Genomic DNA, 25,680 nt, shown 5'->3' on the forward strand with positions numbered 1-25,680 from the left:
AAAAAAACCACCCAAACCACTGGAATCTGTATTTTCTCTTTCAATTTAGCACTAGCACAAACCTGAAAGCAAACTTCTCAAACAGCAGCAAATGCATGGAGAGAACCATTCCACTTAWGCATGGAGTCACTTTTAAAGAGACTTTGTAATCCTCATAACAGATAGTAGGGGTCACAAGTATARACCATCTAATCTTTTATCAGAGCAAGATTTCTTTGGTGGTCACTGATCAAAGATTTTGTAGATCATTGCTCAGGGTATCTCCACCACCTGTGACAATTCAGAATATCACTATACTTACTTTCCTCAGGTGAAATCAGTAAGCTTTGTATAATCAAATAGAAAATTATTYTATCAGTGAGTAGAACATGGGAAAAATACATTATTTGATTTTAAAAGGACCTCCGTCTCTTCAGAGAAGACTAAAAATTACTACAACACCTAAAATAGAAACAAATAGCAAAATATATAAAAACCCACAAACAGTCAAATACTATTTYCAGCTTTCTTTATAATACAGACACTAAAGCAAACAAACTAAAAATCCTTAGCACAAACAGTCAGGGGCAAATTTAAATATAATAGGATGCATTAATAAAAGATAAGATTACAACAACACTACAACAGCTGATGGAAATCAACAGATTTAAAAAAAAGTATTTGAGTATTATTCCTCCAGCTTCCCAGAAAAATCAAAATGTCCTCAATCACTCTGATGTCACCACTCATTAAAAGCCTCAGTTAATTTTTTTCCCTAACATATTAAATGCTAGAAGGAAGAATAATTCTCCACTTCTCATTTCTCTGAATTCTGTTTTTAGATGATCAGTAAGCTGAATGTCACAGGCACAGCAATGACATAATTTATTTAGRTATAATAAAAAAAGCTATTTCCCAACAAAAAATGAAACTATCACAGAACAGATTAGTGCATCTTAATAAAATACCTTCAAAATAGGGATGTTTATAGCAAATCAGATACAGAATAACAAAGAGCAAGATAAACATTCCAAAGGTGAAAAAGATTTATCATCCAGGTACAAGTCAATCACATATGGAGATGCCCAATACAATAGTSCAGATTTATAAATTTGATTGTCATAGAAAAATCTTTGAAGAACAAGCAATACAATGATATCATAAAAAAGACAAATAACGTAAGAGAGAAATATCATGCTACATATTAACAAAGATTTTTGTATGCAAATAAAAAAAAGATCTAAAATAAGTATTTTTATCAGGCAAAGATAAAAGCTCTGAAATATCAGGATTTACAAATTTTGAGCAATAACAAATTAAGGGGGAGGGGGAAAAGGGGACACTAAATTGAGCAAGGTCCTGAGACAGCAAGACTCTATACGGGTTTTTTTGCTTTTAAGAAAATAYCAAATTTGAAGTACACTAAAAATAACTAGGCTTATCCTAGAACAGAGAATATGTCAGGGAGTAAGAGGAAGGTGGAATATAATAATCTTAAAATATGCAAGTCTCATAAGGAGGACAGTGATTAATTGTGCTTCAGATCTACAGATGGCAGTACAAAAAACGATCAGCAGGGAAATTTAGACTACATATTGTTAGAAAGTTGGTCCAAATAAAGTTTTTTAAGTTGCAGAACTACTTTATGTCAAAAAGCAACTGGAGCTTTCAAGAACACCCAAGACAAACATCATGCATGGACTTATTTTGGTTTTGAGTTAACATCAAAATGGGGAACACACAATTTTATCACTCAAGATTTCTTACAACATTACATTTTTAAGTCCAGCAAAAATGTATCAATACGTGATCTCAATTGGCAGCCTTGTTGGAAACACAAATCAGTATATTTGAACTTATCCAGTTATTTTAGTAGGCAGTTTACAACACAAGGACAAGTGTACTAGTCCCAGCTTACTGAGCTTAATGACAAAGTGATAACTTCTCCATTTTCTTATGAAGAGTATCTACACTGCAACTGTACTGCAACTCCATTTGTTCAGTAAACAATATATAAAGGATATGTATACAAAGGAAATGCTCGGTCATCATCATAGGTACACCACTGACAACAGTCACCTTAATCAAACATTGCAAACATCATACAATTAAAGATTACATAGTTTTTTTTAAAAGTGTTTTTGGGGAGAAAATTTTATTTTGCTTTAAACAATCTGGGAGGAGCAGGAGTGACTACATTAGGAAGTACATCSAAAAGGAAAGTGGAGGGAAATGCCRATCCCCATTCACAGGCAATTCCCAAAACATCATCTCAAACCAGCTATGAAAGCAATAAAGTTGAATCAGGGACAAGGACAAAACAATGCAGGTGTGCTGACCCTACACAGCAGAAATACAAAGACTGAAGCATTCCAATTTTATTATACAACTGATTTAGTAAAAAATCTGGCATAAAATCAGCAGAGCTGTACTGTGGGAACCCACATACTCTCATCTGTGCAAACCAGGGTTCAACACCAGACAATCACTCATTCAAGGCTATCAACCTGGCAAAACCTCTTAGTCRTAACTATGATCCTGTATGTCTAGATTGATTTTGACTGCATCAAAATGGGAGGATGAAGTCTTCATTCAGTCTTTCACAAAAATCCAGTGAGGACTTCTTTCATCCTACTGGAGATTTTCTACATGGAGGGGTTGCCTATCTTTCTTAAGGGATCAGGATTCTGTTAAATTAAGATTTTGTAGTATATTGTATCAAAACACTGCAAGGAAAATGCACAGAAATATACACAAGTTCAATAAACAAACACTTCCTCAAAAACTGGAATTCAAAGTAAGATTTAAATAATATTTTCTTTTTGTCCCTACTTTGTTTAATGCAGTCCAACTTAATACTTAAAAACCCTCTTTCTTCAAGTTGTGTTTTTAATCCTCTGCTCCTGAAAAATATGCCAATATTTTTAATGATCATCCTATAATTGTTCTCTTCAAACAAACCTTGAACAAACAATACAAGGCGAGKCCTGCCAACTCTCTGACCACAGGTCAAAGAATGCAGTAATCCTGTATTTTTAGCTCTTGAAGATTTTTTATTGTTATGCACTCTTGAGCAAAAATCTTTAGCAGTGAGCACAGGACAACTGCAYTTCCAACCGCTAGGCAACACATAACTTGAAATAGTATATTACACAATGTCAATGTCTTTTCACTTCTTTTATTTCCAGAGACATTATTTCTAAGCTTGCCTTCAAATACTACTAAAAGTACTTTATTATAAATCAAATACACAGAAATTTCAGTTGCCATGCACTGGAAAGAACAAATGGCCATGGAAAAAAAAAAAGGAGAAGGGATATTCAGGAGAATGCTGGATTTATTATTTTGTATAACAAAACCAAAATCTGGTCTGAATTTGACRGAATGGACAACTTCTGACAAATTTTGTTAGTTTTAATCACCATCTTAACTGGACCTAATTACACAATAAATCACATGCAGAATCTGTTGAAGCAGAAAATCGTGAGCATGTAGGCTTTGCAGGACAGACTATTGCTAGATCCTTACCTACAGTGAATGGGAGGAAGGCATCTGAACTGARCTCCATCAACACCAAATGCGTAAATGGGATAAAAATACTATCTGTAAATATTTTTAAAGAAAAATAAAACCAAATATTGTTTTCTGAACATTGAGCCTGTAAGTGCAGCTGAATCACATTTCAAAAGCTTTTCTCTCCTTTATGAAGCATTAAAAAATAACCACTGTAMAACTCATCATATGTTAAGTGGAAGAAGCAGAAAAGCTGCAGCTATCAATACACCTTGGAAATGTTTGAGGAGTTATTCATTTTGCCTAAACTTGTTATCCTGCTCAGTGGGACTAACAGTCTTAGCTAACTACTTAGAATCATAAGATGCATCTAGAAGGTGAATGACTGTTCAAACTTCTCACAGGACACAAACATTCCCACATGTTAGGCTGGGAGTCAGAGAGATGATTCAATGAGGAGGGAAACRACCAAACAACCCAAATTAATAAAAACAAAAAACCCCCACCACCTAAAACCACAAGGAAACAAAMAAAAAAAAAAAAGCTGTAATACACACCCTCACACCCACCCCGTTAGAGAGTGTCTGCATGCTCCTGAGTGAAGATTTTTTCTTCCCCCTTGATTACTGTAAGGGGAAAATAAGAAACAAACCAATTCTATTTACCAAGTCTAAGACATTAAACTTACTGAATGCTTAGTTTGGACAAACTYGGATCAGACTGTTATATTTTAATAAAATGTTTTGCATAATTCACAATCGAGAGACAGATTGAGATAACAGATTTGAAACCTTACATTTCAACTAGAACTCTTTTATAAAATTTAAATTTTGTTGTTTCCAACACAAACCTCTGTAACATTAGGMTCATACCAGGACAAGTCAAAAGACACTATATTGCAGAGATGTTGGTTTGCAAATTTCAGAACTCCTGCAAAGTGAAAAATGTAGAAAAATATCAGAGCAAGTGCTCTCAGAGAAATGGTAATCCACAGTATAGTCCATCAACTGTAGATTACTCGGATAAAATAAGCCTGGATTTTTATCTAAATAATCCTGAATGCTCTCTTACACATTAAGCTAATCAGTGGGACTGCATCTGAAAGTTTATTTGATTACACAATCTTCTTTTCAGGGCTGAAATTATACTCAAATTCTAAAATAAAACAAAATACATTTGAATTAAATACTGTACTTAATTTGTACTTTTAAATTCTGACCTTCAATTTTCAATCACTCCTTATTATCTGCAATATTTACAGAAATAACCCAAAACTCTTCAGTTTACACATACTGAAAAAAAAAAACCACAAAAAGCCAAAAAGCTCTGTGCAGTTTTAGTCTGCTCTGAATCACTCCTTGTGCATCCCGTGTGATGTCCCACMACCTTTTTTCCTCTGGCATTCTTCGATGGAGAGACTCTTTAAAGTTGGTGCTTTTTGTGTGTTCCTCCAGCTGCCCAGTGGCATGCTTTCCATGACAGATGCTCTGGCTTCATTCTTAACATATGTTCCAGATGATAATTCCATCTTCTTTTCTGGATAACTTTAGAGCCAAGGGGTTTTTGAGCTGTCTAATGAATCTTGGCATCTGTTATAAATTCATTCCATTTAATACATAGTATTTTTCTAAGGCATTTGCTTTCAAAGGCATTTAGATGTCTGCACCTTTGTTGGATTTCCAGCTTTCACATCCATATGTTGAAATGGAAAGCAATATCTGAGTTGAAGTTTCACACCCTGGTCTTTAAAAAATGGATTTTTATGACCATATCTTATTTAGCTAGTAAATGAAACTGTTGCCCTGCCAATTTGTAATGCTAGCTCCTTACTGAAATCCCCAGATGACAGGCACCCTAACTACCAACACATATAAATTTATTCCTTTCCTGTATTCTTTTACTTTTCAGTGCAGAATTTGAGCTGGGAGTTTTCAGGGATTAATTTTATTTGTCTATATTTTTTCCTTTATAATTACATAATAGCATTTTAAACAAAGCAAACAAGAAAAGAACCCAAACAAAAAATAATGGTTTTCTTTTAACTTCATTTTCTAAACACTGAAAGACGTGATGTGTTGCAGCATTACAAAAGTTACTGTGATTACCTGGAATTCTTGTTTGTTTCAGAGACTTCTCATGATTTCTTAATTAAAAATTACCAGTCCCTTCAATGCAAACTTTCAGTATTTTTTTTCTGAAACCCTATACTCACCTTAAACTTGCCTTACATTTTCTTCTTTGAAGCTGTATCTAACAATGCAGGTACCTTATTCTCATACCAAACTTGTTTTTCCTTACAGCCTTTCTAACCCATTTTTAAATGTCTCCACTCTCTGTATCCTTCCCATTTTATCAATCGCTCTTTACTCTCAGCAGGCTCATCAGCTGCTTAGAACCATCCAAAAATAGCAGCATTTACCAGTGATTCTTTCAAACAAGACCAGAGAGCAACTGTGGCCAAAGGAAATTTGTAGCAAAACCAATGATKGATTTTTACACCAGAAATATGCAGTATGAATTACAGTGTGAAGCAAAAGGATCTGTAAGATATACCAATTCTTCCATTTTTATAAAYTCAAATTAGGAACAGAATCTCTAACCACAATAGAAGCCGAAGCCATCAATGCATATTTTTCCATCAGAAAAAAGAACACTCCAGTGCAGCATGCACATAAAAGGTTATTTCCTTGGAGGTTATCCTTGCAACAGACTCTGAGGAAGTTCTCCTGATCTCTACTGCTCTTGGTACCAGCTCAATACCCCAGGCTCCACAGCTGCTCACACCATTCCATAGTTAAAAAGAAACATCAATGCAGTTAAAATTGACAAAAAGACACCTCTTTTCTCACAACAAGGACTTAAGGAAACTGCCAACTTCACAAGCTTTATTGAGTCCCGTCTTTCTGATTCCAAGTCTCTGTAAGGCTCTATGCACACTGAAACCTTTTGTGTTTCAGATGGTGCATTTTTGAACACCATTCTCTCTCTATAGTGTGTGTTCTAAATAACAATACTGCCTTCCTCAGGCATTGGTTAAATCATGATGCATGGAATTTCTCAGTAGTAACTGCTAATAGTTACCTWTTCTGTGGAATGATTAAAATAGATTAATTTCTTACTTTGTGTGTTAAAATAATTAAATATCACACTCTAAGTGAAGAAATACAAACAGATTTTCAAGGAACTTTAAAGACAAGTTATTAGGAGCATTTTTAAATATGTTAATTGGCAAAAGACAAGAGATCAWGGCAAGCACCCTTTTTATAAACCATGTATCTATTCAATGTAAAACTTTCCTCTATGCTAAAGCTACAAATATATTGACATCAACAGCTTACAAACCACAGATGGCTTTCAGGGAATACAGTGGATTGCAAGAAAGGAAAGGCTATTAATATGCTAAAACTATAATGCAGGATTGTATTTACTACAGAAATACAAATGTCTACTGCAAGGCAATTCACCAGTGACAATTGTTTCACTGAATTCAATGACCTGTAATTTTCTATCCTTCAAAACTCACTTTATTATAGAGATACTTTCCTTTTGTAAGGAAAGGTCAGACACACTCTGGACAACTAGACAGTGATGCTTCTGCACTCATGTTGCCTCTCAATAAAAAGAGCCTTTTTTTCTCTGTTTATTTAATTCTGCTCTGAAGTAGCAAATTAGTACCTTTTCTACAGCAAAATTAATTACAAAAAAACAACAAAATAGCAATATTTACCAGTGATTCTTTCAAACAAAACCAGAGAGCAACTGTGGCCAAAGGAAATTTGTAGAAATTTTATATTCTTATGCAAGAATAAGTTAAATTATTCAAATATGTTCCTCAAAAACAGACTAAAAACCTATTAATATTAGAATTTTTTTTCGAATGTGACCTTATTTGAGTGGGTCAAATTTTTATTACTGAAGGTTAATTATTATTATTATTATTATTATTATTATTATTATTATTATTATTATTATTGTATTAACCTTCAGTAATAAAATTGCTGTTATTATTACCACCAGATTATTTAAAACCTCACTACCCATACACTCAACATTTGTGTGATCATCTCTTAATGACTACACTGATACACAGGAATGTGTTACAAAATACATACCTCAGACTAATACCTTAGTAAGAATCACACAGCTATTATATGCCACAAATAACATGCTATAACTACACTGTTTCCCCAGCTCTCCATTTGTAGACTAAACAATATCTACAGCTAACTTGTTGGATCTTCTTCTCCAGCCTGGAAAGGGTGTAGAGGAACATTAAGTATTTGAAAGGATCCCTAAAAACAGCTGGGTTGGTCTCATTTGGTGGTTTTGACTGTTTGTTTCATTTGCCAAGAACTTTTTCCATTTCATCTAATATCAGCGTTGTCTACTGAGCTGCAGATAACAGCCATTCCCCGTCTCCTTTGGAGCAAGGACAGTTGGATTAAGTAAGGGAAATGTTCATCTCTACATAAGCCTCTTTCTGCCAACATCAGTTCCACACAAAATCCTACGCACATGGTGTAAATTAAAAGTGTAAGATCTTGACTGATTGAAAACCATCCAAAGGGATCCTAAATACAGTGTTTACAACAAAAATTAATTGGAAATATTCACGTGCAAGTTGAAATCAAAGAACTTGATCCTCCTCCAAACTTTGTTATATAACCAAGCAAACCCAGAAGTAGTGAATTCATTGCAAAGAATGAAGTTTAGACAAAGCCTGCTTTACAAGAGTTCTACSTAATGTAGCAGAAACTCTATAGAAACTCCATGAGAAAACTCAACATTCTTACAAATTAACACTATCTGAAGTTTCACTGATTGTCCTCCAACACATTATGAATATTCTGAACTCTGAGAACCATCAAGTACAGTTTTAATCTTGAGTAACACCTAGAAGCCAAAAACTCACTAGCCTCTGAAGAGTACCTGTCTATCATAAGCTTTGAGAAGGTTTTTTTCTGGTTAAAATACTCTTTTTAAGCAGCTTTCAAACTATAAACCCAACAGGATTACTAAGCTACTCTATTATTTGGATTGAAGAGCCACTTAATGTTTCAGACATTAGCCAAGTCACTGCTCCGTGAAAAAAATTGCTTAAAAACTACAAACATATAGGAATAGGAATTAGCTAACCCTCCTGATGGCATTTTTTTAATTCAATCACATTTAGGACAGAATAAATCAGTGGTCCTTTCCTAAACATGAATTTCAAAGAAAGCCATCTTGAAATACAAACTAATTGTGCCATGGTCCTTTGGTAGTGGTAAGTTTTAGTGATAAGTTTAAGTGATAATATAGGTCGAAGTTCTGTAGCCAATTCACTCTCACAGAGGTGGGGGCTGCCCTAGCAGGGAGCTGTCCCTCCAGCTTGGAGTGCCCCTCCACTTGGCTGCTCCCCCATTCCCATGTTTGCCAGCTCTGCTGTTTGTTCAGCTACATGGTGAGTCAGGTCAGGGAAATGATCCATCTGAAAGTTAGCTAGGAAAATAAAAATAGATTCATCTTCAGCCAGATAAATTTCCTGGCATGATTCACCATGTCACCATTATGAGCACATATGCCAACACAACCAAGCTAGAAGAGGACATGATACTTCCCCAGTTTCAGCAGCAGCTTCCATTTACCATAAGTTTCAAGTAAACATGGAAGAGCATCAGGGGCAAGTTTGCAGGCTTCTAATTAAAATACAGTGGTTGCTACTGTTTCTCAAGATAAGAAGAAACTTCTTCAGAAAAGTTTCCAATGCATTAGTCAGCATACATAAACTGGCATGATATTTATTATAAAAGCCAGCACAGTTCAAAACAAAGTCAGCGAATACCAGCTTCAAAGCAAAGCAAACGGTGCTACATAGAAGAACACTTTCACATGTGTAAGTTATAACACTCATCCATCTGCAGTTTCAGGAGGTCAAAAGTGGGCAAGCATAGGTAGAGATGTTGTCATGCTCCTACTGATTACTYTCTCCCAAGGATTGTTGTTCAAGGGTTTCCTCCATTCTCTCAGGAAGGAATCTAACAAAAGAACTAACAGTAATATTTTTCCATCTTCTTAGCAAGTCCTTTCTTTGTACCACCTAACAGATTTTACATCTTCCTCTGCAATGTGTCAGGATAAATAAAACTTTTAAAAAATCCACTTCTTCTTCTTCAGACTAAACTTCAACTATCTGATTTATTTTACTCCCTATACAAAAAACTGTATTTCAATTATATAAAATTCTATTTTTAAAAGCCTGAATATTGTAATGTAAGGCATTTAGAAGTTTCACAAGGATAAACAAACTCCCATTCAGGAAGTCTCTGAGGTGAAATAACAATACTACTTCCATTTTATCTCAGGGAAACTGTGACTTGGACAAATTCAGGTTTCCACTGCACTGAGTGCCAAATTCAAGGTATTGTTGGCCCAATTCTTTATATAATTTACCATCTTACATATCTTCCTTCATCACGAACACATTGTCCACAAATTTATCACAACCAAAATCACAGAGAATTTGTATAAAGTAGCCCTCAAATCTCTTGCTGGTGATGTGGTTCTCAGTACCTAGGCTTAATTGGCTGCTATTTGTGAAGATTATTCTGGTTACAGTAACGTTCTTATTGTGGCATTATTGGTAAAAGAGCATCGGGAAGCTATGCCAGTAAATTTTCTTACATTTCAACTGTTCAGATATGAATAACTGAGGATTACAGAGTTTAGAAATTCAATGTAAAAATKATAACAATTAATGAATCTTGGAACTTTGTAACTTTACACAGTTGGTGTGCTACCATATAGTAATTAAATATTTTTGGGAAGACTACTCCCAGAGTCAAGACMGCCATCAATTTGTAAGTGATCTTCTGAATCTATCTAGAAAGATGTTTTCTCCGTGTTCTGGCATCTACATATTCATCTCCTATCTTCCTATCAGTTTTTAAGAAAGCACTTTGTTAGAAAGCAAACCACAAACTAAGAATTTACAGTAAACAAGACATCAGCTGCAATGATCTGATAACAAAGAAATGTACTTAGATTTGTAGAGACTAAGCCAACAATGCCCTGAGTTGCAAGGGAAGTAATCAACATCACAGTAAGGGAAGAGGACTGGAAAAAATGAGATTGGAGGTACACCTGCAATACAGATAAGGAGCACACATCTGAAGCAAATCTCCCAATTATCAGCTACTACAAGCTTTGGCTTACACTGTGACCACAAGGCATACATTCCCTCTGCCGAGGGCCTCTCAAGTCCATAGGAACAGAGCAAAGCTCTGRAAATATGCATGGACAGTTGGAACCAAAATCTAAGCACCTCTCAATAGTTCTGCATCTATTATGCTGATGGAATCCTATCCTGAGAAGCAGGAAACCCTCCCAGACCAAGTCAAGGTCTGTGCTGCTGGAATTGAGCAACGTTTTGCCTGCAATTTAGAAATTATTTAACTGCTCTCAAGAACTTGGAGATTGAAAAAAATCCCACTCCCTACCAGCATCTTTCTTCATTTCGATGGAGAAAAGTCTCTGATTTTGTCTACAGTTTGTAGAGATGCTCATAAAGTGTTAACCAAGATAGCATTGAGTGGTTACAAAACCTTCTTCCTTGGTCTTCTCCCTAAAGCTTCTTCACTGAAAAAAAGCTTATTTTTCAGTATTTCAACCCGCAGTCTCATTTGCCTCGTGTCCCAAAACTCTGACTTCTTAGTCCAGTCCTAAAATTCTTTCAGAACCTAGTTTCAAGTCACAGTTGTTGACCTCAATAATGTTTTTGATGATTACAACAGGGGTAGTATTAAAGAACTGGGTCCCACAGAGGCGTAAGCTGATTGAGCTAGCTGAGGTGAGAAGAACAGGTACACAGAAATAAAATAAATCACAAAGACTTGGGAGATTTGTTGGACTGGCATGTAGGTATACTGAGACAAGATAATTTTTTACAAGGTATCAAAAGTTCTGGTATTGCAAGCAAATTATCATAACAAAAACAATGTTTTTAATGTGAAAGTAACACAAACACAAAAGAATTTCAAGTGTGACCAACATATTACAGTATGTCAAAGGTATTACTCAGCATGACTATTTAAGCTTCAGGTAAAAAGTAGAGAATTTAATAAACAGAAAGCATGCATTTACAAAATGGTTCCTCAAATTCTTCCCCAACAGCATCCTTTGGACATTCATCAGTCATGTAGTACAGCCCCACCAAAAGGGTTGTGAGCAGGGAAAGGACAATAAATTGGTAACATCTTGCTCCCCTAATCTCTGCAAYAGAAAACATGCAACCTCGCTCCGTTGGAAGTATTGCTCTGAGGGGTAAGAAAGTGTTACGAATAAGAGAAACCAGTATGAATGGAGAAAACCTTCAGAACATGATCAACCAGGCAGCACATATCATACACGAAATGGAACAGACACACAAGAACTTGTAAGCCACTGTATCCAGAATACTCAAAAGCACCCATCGCCTGGGTATTTTCCTGTGTTACAAGCAACCTGCTGCTGTCAGTAATAGTAAAAGCACTTTTCTACCATAAAGCTCAGAACATGTGAAAGTTCAAAGCCCAAAGCAATATGCACCAGAAACATGCCTTACAAGCAACTGAAAGGAAAATAAACAAAGATAAGATTTAGGTATTGAATTTGGTTAACGTCTTTTCAGAAATCTGAACATCAATAGCTCCRAGATCAGTCATACTGGTAATGCCCATGAATGTTCCATGTTAGTAATACACTATTAATACAGACATAGGAGAACACCTTCCTCTATTTGAAGATATTACTGCATCTTCTAACTGGTAGGAACTAACACATACAATCAAAGAACATGTACAGAATTTCAGCCACTGTTATCTACAAGAGAGCTCCATGTATGAGAGCATCATTTTTAGTGATGAGAAGAAAAACTATACAACCACTTAAAAACTGAAAATGGTCTCTATTGTATCTACAACAAAACAAAAACAATTTAAAAAAATCTTAAAATTAATCAACCATGCACAGTTACCTAAGCTGGCATTCAGCATGGATATTGCAGAGAAAAATCTTGAGACTGCTCAAAATACTTTTCCTCAATATCTACAGCAAACTGCCTTTAAGAACAGAAACTGGTAATAGTACAAGGTGGACAGCTGCAAACATTACACTCACCTATGTACTATCTAAAAAGTATCTAGAATAAAGTTATTTAGCAAAGAGAACACCCCATACTTATGCTAGTTACATCAAGTTTAAGATTTTCTTATGGTTCTGATCCTCCTTCAGGGACAAATATGGTTAAAAATTATAATTATTCCAAAAAGAAGATCTTGGTAGTCAACTACAAAGTGAGAGGGACAGAGAAAGGGCTCAGAGACCTTTCTCTCCTGGTGGTTGCAGGAAAACAGCATCTAAATACACAGATGTCTGTTTAGAGGGGGAAAACAAAACAGAAACAAAATAAAAAACAAACAAAAAAATAAAACCAAAACCAAAAAATATTGTGTGACTTTTTTTTACGTGACTGCAAGCAACTTTATTAATTCACGTAAATCCACTAAATCCATTTCTACACTGAGTGCAAGATACTGCAATCTCTTAACAATTTGGGAACAAAAAAAAAATTCTAGCTTCCATATAAGGAGATAAGAATGCTTTCACTGTCATTTTCCCTCCCTTTGGTCCACATGGAACTGCCTCTTTTACATTCATATATTGGAAMTTCACATTTTCTATTAATTAGATAGAATTAGAGTAGAACAACTACAACATGAAAGGCTTATTTTGTTTCAAGTGGTTAATCAAGACTTTACCTTAAACTACTATTCGCTAAGAAATTAGAAAAAAAAAAATTTACATTTCTTCTACTTTGTATAGCAGATGTTCAACACAGTCTATTTAAATTTTTCTTTGTTAGAGGTGTATTAAACTGCTCAAATAATTCAGACAATCTGCAAACAAGATTTCTGATAGGTTGTGAACAACACTCAATTGATATCATAACTTCTGAGATTAATTTTCCAATAAAGGCATTCATGCTCCCCTTAAAAAAATTAAAAAAATTAAAAAAAAAAACAAAAACAAACAAAGAACCCCAAATAAACAAAAAAATTCACACAAAAACAAGTTAAACAAACCGAATGACAACCAAAAAACCCCCTCAAACATACCACATGAATTCAATATCCAGTGTATATTTCCAAAATTAACATCTGTTTGGTCTTGGTTCAACTGTAAAACCCAATGTACATTAAATGAAATAATACATTCTTTTTCTGGATTTGAGCCGGTGGGAGGAGGGAGAAGACATGGAAGATATGTTAACGCTRAGACTATAAATAATTTGTACTCTAAACAACAACTCTATTACTATTTGGAACAATAGATTTATTCCACTACACTATTTATTCTCCTTGATAGAAGATATAACAACAGTAAATATTTTCCACACAGTTATTTCTCAAAATTCCATGATACCTACATCATGTCCCGAATTGCAAAAATGAAGACAGAGCAGCAGTTGAGTGAATCTCATCACAGTAAATCAAACACATTCTAAGAACTATATGAGTTTAGAAATACTAACACGACTCCAATTTTAGATACTAAGAAGTTATGAAACGCTGTATTTTAAAAAAAAAAGGAAGAAAAAAAAAAGAAAAACACTGAGCGAAAAATTACATTACAGTATTTCAATAATACACTATTTACAGGACAATCTCATTACAGGAAAGCCTCATGGCATCTGTTTTTTTTACTACCATCTCATTACATCAAACTTCTTAAACTATTACAGTTAAGCCACAACAAATTTGTATTTTGGTTCCCCCTCTACAAAATTGGAATGCAAGTACATGCACCAAGTAACCCAGGGAAAGACTGCCGTGGCAAACCGCATTACCTAACATGGCACACCAGAATGCAGAGGTAAGGCAAATGAAGTACAACAAAAGCACTGTCTTAAACTGACACCATTTAAAGACTTGTTTTGTCTTTAAATAATGATTTAGCCATCGTGTTGTGCCATATGTACTAGGTGTACCCTCAGCTAAACTAAAACCTTAGTCTTTCAATTAAACACCAAGTTAGCTGACACGTTAAATTTAAAATTGGGTCCTTTAAAAAGTTAGCATCTGTGTCAATTTTTCCTTTGTCCCTAATGATCTTTCAATAACATGGTAACAGAAACTCTTAAACCTTTTCATATGTTTAAATTTGAAACTTTGTGCACAGGTTATATATAAAGAAATTAGGTTGCAATCAAGCTTAGTWATGAAAGATTCTTAAATCTAATTGTTGTGACTATTATGGAGCACAGACAAGGTCAACTCTACAACTCAGAAAACTTTGGCTTTAAAGAAAAAATACCACATGATTTATATGCATAAAACTCACTTTTGTAATAATACAGCTCTAATCACACTAAGCATGTTCATCCATGTAAGAAAAACACATTTCCAAACTGATAAATTAAAAACACATCTCCCTCTGCAAATAATTACATTTAATTTAGTAAATACAGTAAAAACATGTTAAGTAAAATTAAAAACACTAACTTAAAAAAAAATTTTAAAACATTCACTCTGCAAAACATTGTCCTGATAAGCAAATCCAAAATTTAAAAGTCATTTCAGCAACTACTGCACAGTGCTTACTAACTGAAATGTCAAATGTTTGTTTTAATTTCTGCACATCAGTAACAAGGTTCAGGTCACTGTATTTAAGGTTTTTAGTCAAAATTGCTTCCCTTTCATCTGTATGCATTACAAGGAAATATGTTGGTGTCATCTAAAAAGCAAATTCATAAAGGAAGATAACGCATCTCTCTCCTAATCTGGCTACAGGAGTAACGGGAGAACAGAAAGATGTATTACCCTCACAGAATTGCAAGAATATCTTTGTAGCCACACATGGACACAGGCCATGAGATGGTTCCTATCACTAGATCTAAGACAGTAGTAAGTTGGAACCATGAAGCCATCCATACAAAATACATTCCCACTCCTCTCTTGCCTGAGCAGACACACAGGAGACACTAAGGAGACTGCACTGGTGGCTCTCCACTTGTTCARGTTCTGATGTCTCGCAGGGTACATGTGAATTCTTACTTTAGTCCAGCTAAGCAGAGCACTTTTGCAGCAGATCTTGCCAGCACCCTAGTTAATGCACTTCCTTCTGCCGCATGAAGCACTCCCGGAGCACCCAAATGTGGCTCCTTTCAGATGAAACTAAAAGACACACAATGGACTCCAGGAACACTACCACTGCCAATGGGGCACAGAAGTAGACAAGAGCCAGTCCAAATTAATAACCACTTCTCTTTACAGATCCACTAAGTTTAGATAGTATCGAGTGCCCATCATCATCTATTTCATGCTCTGAATCTGCTCTCGATGGGTTGCATTACTTGCTCAGGCACACCAAGTCATTGTGCTTCAGGGTCTCCCTTCATCTAGGACCTGAGGTTCACCAAACTTCTCAGRCATTGCTTCCTCCTGGGTTTTGTGTCTTCTGTCGTCCAAAGTTTTCACCTCCAGCCCATCATCGCTGCCCATTTGACCTTTCACATACAACAGCTTACTCTTTCTCAGGATCATCCAGATTCACACTGAAACTGCTTCTCCTAAAGACTRCTAAAAGCCCAAACCTGAACCACCTCAAAAAACTTAAGTCAGGCATCTTCCAAACTTTGAGTGAAACATTAATGCTTTATTGGGTGCCTCATTTAAGTACACACAGAAAAACAGGGCTTCGAAGCCAACTGTGCAGCATCAGATCAGATTCTTCAGTGCTCAACAACAGGGTTAAAGCCTTACAAACATATAGCCCTCAGCCCTCTATTACTGACATGGATCCAGCACTAAGAATAATAAAGCAAACATCTTTTCACTGCATTTCACAGCCATTCACAGTGCCCTAACATACCCTGTCTTCCCCAGCCTCTCTCTAGCAGAGTCTCAATTCAGAGATCCCCAGCTCTATTTTTAGTTCTCCCCTCTCATTTCTACATTGAGTTCACCTAACTTGCCTTTGTAATGGCCCGTCTCATTAGACAGCTCCTCAATTCATCCCAATACCTTCAAGTCATCCTCATGCTCCCAGACTTGACTGCGAATCAGGAAAAGAGGTTGGGTTTTTTTTCCTTTTCCTTGTACCATAAACCATATYGACTGCTTAAGGGACAATTTTAAAAGGTCCAGGGCTATAGTCATGTGGCTATAATTTGGCATAATAGAAACAGATCAGTTTGAAGCAGCCCAGCCCAGACCCCTGTGTCCCCAGCAGGAAGGGTTTACAAGTTCTAAGTCTAGATAATTCAGTCTGGAGTCTCAGGAATTTATGTTGCAAAGGGCTGGTCAACAAGGCTGGAATTCATTCATGGTCTGACTGGAGAAGACATCCCATGCCCACCCTCCACCAGGTGGAATGTGGTTTGTACCCACCAAAACTGTGAACTGAGACAATGAGTGATATCAAGTGTTGATGATCAAAGAATTCACTTTAAAACTGTAACAGAATGATAGCTTGTGGAAGCAAGACAGCTTTACCCAATCCCATAATGTTTCTTCGTACAGACAGAGAATATTTAGCTGCCAAAATAAATGCCTACTGAGCATATTCCAATTTTCAGAATATAGATTAAAGTTGGATACTTTTTCTTGGCAACACTTAAAAAATGCACTTAACTTTAATTTTCTTGCTCCAGAGCAAGGTCAAAGCAAAAGTAGTAATTACTTGAAATGCATAAACATTGAATGAAATGCTTATGAATCCTTAACATTGTGAAATGCAACCTTTTGWTTTCAGAAACAAACAAAAGAAACACTTTAATTCACCAACAACCAGARTATGTCAGACAAAGAAAATCAAAGACAATATTAAATGCAATTTTAGAAARTCCCACTAAAACCTACACAGTTACCTACAGCAGGAAGAAAAAGAAAACAACCATATATTCACTCAGTTATTTATGATAAGGAAAAACGCATGTCACTGAACATCGTTAATTAGAAAACAATTACTAACAATACTGACATCAAAATGTCAACTCAGTGGGCTTTTCTTCAGTTAATATATAGTAAAACAGGATGGGATGAGAAGAAAAACCTTTATTTTACATTTCAGAATTTCATATATTAAGTAAGACACTGAGTTTCATGGCACATTGTCCTTTTCTGGATCCCAGTAATTAATACATGCATTTCCAGAGCTCAGAGTTGATAGCAGCTGTAATAAGAATGAGCAGTATTACATGAAGCAATTGATGTCATGTAAAAGAAAATTATTCAGAGTATCCTAACCATTCAAATATATTTGAAAGAAATAATCAAAGAAAAGAAATCTGATCTCCAAACTGGGGAAGCAACAAGATAGAAAGGAAAAAATAATTTGAAATTTTAAATAGTTCCTGTCATGCGAAGTATTATTTGTGTAAATAAAGGTATATACTCCAAAATAGGAAGAAGGCCTTAAGCTTAATACAGTTTAGCTCATTTTCATCTACAATACCCATAATGCATCCAGAAATATAATTTATGCAGGRATAATAAAAGAATAATAAACTTTTTCTTGCATTCTCTTGCCTTCCTTGACATTTAATGTCAATCTGGAGTAATAAAGTTAATCATGATCTTTGTCTTCACACACTGCTATTGAAGCAAAGCATTTCTTTGTAAATTAAAGGGTAATTTTATTCCCACTATTACAGCCTAATTTTTCTGGGCTAGGATCACAGAAACTCATGGCATAAATCACCCTAAAATCCAGATCACCTTCTCTCTGTGAGAGAGGTTATATTCTTTTGAAAATAATCATGTGTGCAACTGCAATCTAAAGCAGAGCAGCATGAAGCATGGAAGATTCCAACCGAAGTTCATCACATGATGTGAATGCCAGATATTCCTATAGGTTTCACATTCAAAGCTTAACACACAGCAACCTCCCCAAATTTGTAAATCACATGGTGGAACATTTTAAAAAGACATCTCAAGAATTCACAGAAATTCAAATATAACAGAAAATAGTACTTAAGACTGGCTTATATTTAGGAACATATTCTTTAATCATATGGCTTCCAGGTCCACTAAGTAATTAGGTGTATGCTGAGCTTTATGCAATTACTATGTTGCTTTTACTGGGACTACTCACATTTGTAACACAAGCTGAGCCACACTGAATGATTTTGGMATCTAAGAAATTTCACACAAAATATCATATCTACAGCAGCTTCCAGGCAACCTCTGACTGCACACCTCTATTGCTTCCTTTCCCAGCTGCCACAACAGCCAGCTCAGTCTGATGCACAGGTAACAGCAGCTGCAGCTACAAGGTTCAAGTTTAAATGGGAATTACTGAGCCCAGCTTCCTCTGCACTGGCAGTTACCCCTACAAACGGGCAGTGCTGGGGGTTACAAATTCACACTAACAAGGCCTTAATGGCCACTAATTCCATGTGGTCAGAGTAGCTTGTTCCAGACCAGAWGATAAATCAAGCATCTGTGTAACTATGTAATACCACCGAAGTGCATGATACATCAGAAGCACTCTCCATTAAAAGGGAGAACTTACCCCTCTTCTGTACCCAGCCTTCCTTCACAATGGTAACATCGCTCATGATGACTCCACTCTGAACCCCAAACTCAAAAGAGTTCTTTGAGTTATCAGCTTGTCTGTTTGGCTTCTTTTCTGCAGCTCTTCACAATTTCTACTGATGAGTCAGACTGGAAGGAAATATTAGAGAAAGAATTTGAGTCTTTTCTGTTTTTCTCACTTGACAGCCAACAAAAAAGTCTTTGTTGATGTATTTCAGTGACTGAGCTCATATTAAAAATCTGCCTTTATTTTTAATTAACTGTATAACACAATCATGTTTCTAGTCTTACAGCACATTTTCCATGAACACTACAATACTAAAAGGCAGCAGAATGTGTTAAAATTTAAGTCATATGGCACTTTTATAAAACGTGCACAACAGAATTCTCTTGTACCAATGCACAGGATGCTGTTAAATGAAAGCTGCCGGCACTGCTTCACAAGGCCAGCTCTGAACACACAGGAGCTTTCCCTGTTCCCACAGTTGTCAGAATTCATGCAATGGACAAGTGCTTCCTCTATTATGGCTACCTGCAATCAAATTAAGGGTGCAAGAAAATTGAATGAAAGGTTACATTCTTGCTACTTCCACTATAACTTTATCATAGTCAATACAAATCCTGAAATTACAGGATTTTTTCTTCAAAAACAGCAACATCTCCAAGCACACAAACAGAAAAACAACTTCTTATAAGTACAATTTAACCAAAACCACTCCCAATGTTTAGTTTATAAAAAGAAGGAGTGCACCTTTTCTCAAAGCTGTAAGCCAGGCAGTTACAAGAGTGCTCTTTTCCCTACAAACCTCAGCCTGCAGGGCACAGAAGGGAAGTTAGTCCTGCAACAGGACATACCACTCTCAAAAGCCACAACCCTCTCATTTGACCACCTCACTCCCAGAGTACCTAACAGCTAGGAAGAAGAGATAAATAGCACTACAATCAAGTAGGAAGAGGCCAGAAGATGTTTCCTTTYGCCAGCAAAATGGCTTTCCCTTCCAAACAGCAAAATAAAGAGAACCATTCAAATAATGCTTATCCAGAACAGAGTGGGAAGCCAAGAAATGGGGATTTCTCTAACGGTGGAGGAACACCCTTCTACAGCTCTACACCCAGGAGCATACATGTACACAGTGGTGTGTACAGAACAGGAACCCACACACAGGTTTTGTGTTATCAAATGCAACGCATCCATACCCATTTAATAGACAGACCAACAAAAAAAAAACATGAAAGAAATAAATACCACTGTGCTAGAAGCAATCTGTGCAACAAATGAATGAAGAAAGCATTGGGAAATCAGCTGTTTTAACACAATCAAGTGTTAAAACAAACAAAAACCTGAACCATTACAGACATACAGGTTATTTCTTATTTATCATTTGAAAAATGTGTATTTGCATGACACAGCAGCTAGATGGAAGGCTACTTCTGTATGGATGCTGTAACATGCAAAATAAGACTTGGCAWGAGTGTTTTTTTCAAGTGGAAAGCAACAAAAATACAACCTGATATTACAGAAACACTCAAGTGTGCCCATTTAAGTCTTGCTTTCACAGAAYTACTTTTTTCAAAAACACTCAGTAATTGGGCTGCATGACAGTAAAAATCACAATRTTAAACTCATTAATATTGTGGAGTTTAAGTAATATTGACTATGGCATCTCAGAGACATCCCCACGGCAYTGGCAGATGTGGCAGTGAGACCTTTTGGAAGGATATGGGACTGCTTTACTGCTGTAAACTGATCGAATTTTAACTACTCAGGTATCATATAATATGCGAGCCAGTMGGGCAGAAATAACCACAGCATGCATTTCACCTTCACATCCTTCACCTTACTAGTGTGAGAGTTAATTTCTGGGTCAGACATTATCAGAACTTTTGTTTACATGCTTCAAATGAGATAAGCAAGTCTATCAGCTGTGCATGAAAAGAGATCTGACAGATTAAGACATGCACCCGAAAGCAGGCTGCTGTTGCGCCGTTCTGGATCACCGCAACACAGTATCAGCTCTTATTACAAACACATAAATCTTTACAAAGCCCAGAGGTGAGTGTCAAACAACTGTGACCTAAGAGCAGCTGTTCTGGGAAGGAAGTATAAGCACATCAGTCTCCAAATACTTAAGTTCCATTTTCTACAAGACTTTCATTGCATTCTTTAAGAAGCAATCACAGTTGAATTTTTTTTCCAGTTCTAAAGATACAAGAAGCAATGCAACACCCAGTATTTACCTTGGGCTGGCATATGCTGCAATACATTTTACCCTTTTGGCAAATTTAATTGGTGTGCACTTGTGAACAGTGCAATGATCTGTTCTTATTGGTAAAGACATAGCTATAAGAAATCAACCTCTGTACTAAGTAGCAATAATCTTGTCTGCCCACAGACTGATCAATCAGTCCATGATTTATGAATGAATTCATGCTTGAAGCTCCCTATTTACCCACTGATTACAATTAAGCTAGTTACGCAATCAAAATCTGATCTATGACCGACTTGCATGTCAGACAGTGTCTCGAACAACCTCAAGTGGATGTCTGTAGGCTTGCAGCCCACCCATCACATTTACTGCTTTACCGAACTGTGAACAAAATCCCCAACATACGAAAGTCACATAAATATGGGGATAAAATTATCCCCAGCACCGTCCCCAGTTTAACTTCAYAGTGCTACCAGAAACAACTCTGGAATTATCAACAGCTCTATGGTTGCATTGATTGCTCCATTAATGGCTAATTAAAATTCAAGCTGAATTATATAGGAAGCTGAATGAGATAAATCAAAGCATTAAAAGACTAATGAAAATAAAGGTTATATGTTCACACTACACTTTCAAGAAGCCATTTATAAGCATCYGTAATATTATCCCTTATTAAATGCCTTTGAGCCTTTCTAAGAGCTGTACTCCTTTACTCTGCAAGTCATTCAGCAAAGCTGTGGAAGAATAGAATTTTGAGAATTACTTCTTATYGTGACCAAAACTGGCCTTAATGAAAACCAGTCACACAGAAACTTTACTTGAAGACGTAATAAAKAATTGTGTAAAGATGTAAAGGAGTTGCCTGAAACACATGGAACAAGAACTCTATCATGAAAACATTATTTCGTCTATAGTTCAACTATTTCAAGAAAAGCTACAGAAATGTTTATAAGAAAAGCTACAGAAATTTAGATCTGGCATAGAATTTAAATACTTGTTGGCAACCAAATCTGCTGTCCCAAGGCACTTGAAGTTTCAGCTGGTATATAGCAATTTTTACAGTTTACCTTACTGCTATATAGGATGAACCCACAAAAATAGGAGAAAAATGTGCAAGAAATGAAGTTGAAGATGTTTTGCAGTACAGCTGCATCCTACAGGGAAGAACTTGACTTGTTTTTATATCTTTTCCAGCAACTAGAGAATGCATCAGATTGCTTCCCCCCCCTTCCTTATTTTTTTGCATCTTATCAAACTTGGAAGATATTTTTCCAATATATTGTGTGTGTTCTGCAGACAGTATCAGATAGTCATGTATATGCACAATACATAAAAGAACTCACTGTCAGCATACTTTACGATGCAGGGGTAAAAATTTACTCCATTGTAGCCAGTGATGCGAAGAATTTAGGGACACAGTTTAGTGGTGACTTGGCACTATAAGGTTAGTGGTTGGAAAGAWCTTTTCCATCCTAAATGTTTCTATGATTCTATGCAAATGCCTGCTGGGGGGTTTGTCTCATAAAAAACGTACTTTTCCTTTTTTCTTCAGGAACTTAYTAAGCCACTTTCCTAGTGTGTGATAAAACAATTGAGCACACTTCCAAAGAGCTGGTATTATACATTTAAGTTCCTAGCTGTAAATGCTGCAAAGGTAACCTTCTGACCAAAGATTAAGCAGAGACTATAACATGCCACAGAGTTCTAGATCCCCATGCTAAGGCTTTCCTAAGCCATGGTGAAAACTAGCCAACATCTTCTCAGTTTTCTGAGAACTGAACTTTAAGAATATACAATTTAAGCTGTACAGAGAAGAACCATCTTACTTCATGATGCCACCATATGGGAACTATAAGATCAACAATTAAATTGAGCAATGGGCTGTTCAGTAGAAATACAGCTTTTCCCCAGCTTCTGTTTTTAATTTAAAGGAGGCTCTCATGCCCGTCACAGCAGTCAGCTACCTACAGAGACCTGGTGAATAGTGAGAAGGAAAGAAATTCGTTCCAAGCAGAAGGACTAAAAACYGTGGTTCAGGTCTACACTTAACAACCACTATGTGCAAGTGAATTATCACTGAGATTCATAAGAATAGACAACACTCCCTTGGAATCTGGGCATCTTCCCATTCTCCCCATAACAAGAGAGAGCTGAGTAAAGAAGACAGTACCCATAAATTCAGTGTAAATTGTATGATTCAGTTCTYTGTTGTAAGAACTTTAATAAACACAGACTTCTACTTTCAACAATTTTGGAGCTGAGAAAAAACAGATACTCTCATATTTACCAACTCAAGTTACCAGAGAGAATACCAACAGGATCAGTTTCAGTGCTTCCAGAGATGATACCCGTAAGTTCTTGTACCATTATCAACTAAGTGAATCATCCGACCTTGTTTTCCTAGTATATGAGTACTASCATTTTCCCTTTTTACAAGTAATCATTTGTTTAGTAAAATGTTTGGGGAAAAACAGAACAGTAAGTGACCCTTTCTGATTCCCTTTGCCTGACTCACTGAGATTCTTTGGTCCCCCATACAAGCAGAGCCAAATCTCATCATTTCTATCTCCGCATTTTTCAGAAAAGTATCTGAATCATTTTGTGCATGCACTCAAAACATGAATCACCAAAAAAGCAGTTCTCAGTCATCCTCTAGTGGTTTCCATCACACGCATTTGTTTCCTTGCTTTGGGGGCTTTTTTTTGTAGCAGATCAAACTATTAAGAGTTTGTCTCAAATTTGAGTTTCACTCCTCCCAAACAACCAAGCAGACAGGAACTATTTCCAAYGCAGGTTGCACTCCAAGAGCAAGGAATTCAAAAAGACAAGGCTCCAAACTAAAAACAGAGTTAAATTCAGGTGGAAGCTGAGATCCAGGTTCTATTTATATGAAAAACACATGCATATCCTCCTCCCCTAGCAAAGCTGGCCAAACAATTAGAGGATATACTGCACATCATCAAAAATTACACAAAAGACAGGGATTGCTAAAAAACTTGCTCAAATCAAATTAGACTATATTGCTAATGGAAGAATCACACTCAGTTGAGTGCTTTATCTAAAAAGTATGAGGTATTTATATATAAATACCTATATAAAATACAGGCTTTTATAAACTACCTATTCTGGATTTCGGGTTATACTGACTGATTTAAATACTATCACAGCTTAGATTGAGGAAAAGGAACCTCTAGGCAGGGAGTATTTGTCCAGCTTACAAGAGTCAATTAAAAATTTAAAAAGACAAAAAAAAAAAAAAAAAAAAAAAAAAGACAAAAAAAAAAAAAAGAAAAAAACACAGTAACAAGCCAACACAAAAGATAAACTGATTTAACAATAAAATTTAAAAATAGGATTGTTCAAATAGATCATAAATTTATAAAATTATAAACTTCATCTACACACAATTAAAATATTGAAAGATACTTTAAGTATTAAGTAGACGTATTTACAGATTTTTAAACAAATACAAGAATTCCAAACATATCTCCAGGACAGGCATTACTTTTTAAACTACATTTCATACTAAAAACATCAAGGACTTTAAGAAAATTGGTGTTAGAAATTTATTTKCAACACCTTTACTTCAGAAGTTTTGATTTCGAATAATGAGGGACATGATAGGAAAATGGCACTGCCTACACTTTGTGGTAAAGAAAAACAACATACTTTGGAAAACATAAATAGCTCTTTTTAATGCATGCTTACGTGTATGCTTAATATTTGCAGTGTTCTATTTTCACTTTCAGTATGTCAAAAAGCTTCACATAACTAATATATGCTCAGCTAAGCCTAGTTAGGAGAATGCAGGCACACTGAAATATTAATATACAAGTTAGATGTTTTACCTAGATTCTGCAACTGAGTAAGTTTATCAGGAAAGAAACCATCATTCTGTATTTTATTTCCTATTATAATGACAAAGCAAGTTATTTTAAGGAACGAAGGTATAATTAAAGTAAGGTGAACAAAGCCACCCTTGCCTTTGTTTACCAAGGTATAAAGGAAGTTTCCAAATGTAACTAAATTGTTTCTTTAAAATCCCACGTGAAACATTAACAACCCATTGTTTTTGCCTGGTGTTTATTGACAAAAATGCTTTAAATCCTTTTTGTCCCCCTCACATCACATAAAACAATAGCTGAAAAGCAGACAAGAGCAGTGATAAAACTTACTAGAGTATATAWCTGAAATGTAACCAAAGAATACATTTCAAGTAGAAAAGATGAAGTGAGGGCTAAAATGATGCATAAAGTTACTGAGAAAATGAGCTTGGGAGAGTTTTGAGACCCAGAGGAAGTCAAATCAAGGATTAGCTGAGCTGAGTATCACAACTATGATAATTTTAGTTCACTCAACCMGTCAAAACACATATAAGAAGTTTAATTTGCCAAGGATTAATGTAGGAATACTAAATCTTGCCTTTT

General features: G+C 35.7%; 1 protein-coding gene across 1 annotated transcript in view; it reads right to left on the reverse strand.

The window, feature by feature from the left end:
• Positions 1 to 19,172, reverse strand: part of AKT3 (AKT serine/threonine kinase 3) — a 133,700-nt gene extending 114,528 nt beyond the window's left edge. The window contains exon 1 of the mRNA XM_057389746.1: positions 19,024 to 19,172. Within this exon, the coding sequence (XP_057245729.1) occupies positions 19,024 to 19,069 (46 nt within the window). The 5' untranslated portion in view covers positions 19,070 to 19,172. The remainder of the gene's footprint in view (positions 1 to 19,023) is intronic.
• Between the last annotated feature and the right edge of the window lie 6,508 nt (positions 19,173 to 25,680).

The sequence above is a fragment of the Malurus melanocephalus genome, unplaced genomic scaffold (genome assembly GCF_030028575.1).
Source record: "Malurus melanocephalus ecotype Western Australia unplaced genomic scaffold, MMel_1.1 scaffold_19, whole genome shotgun sequence".
Classification (NCBI taxonomy): Eukaryota; Metazoa; Chordata; class Aves; order Passeriformes; family Maluridae; genus Malurus; species Malurus melanocephalus.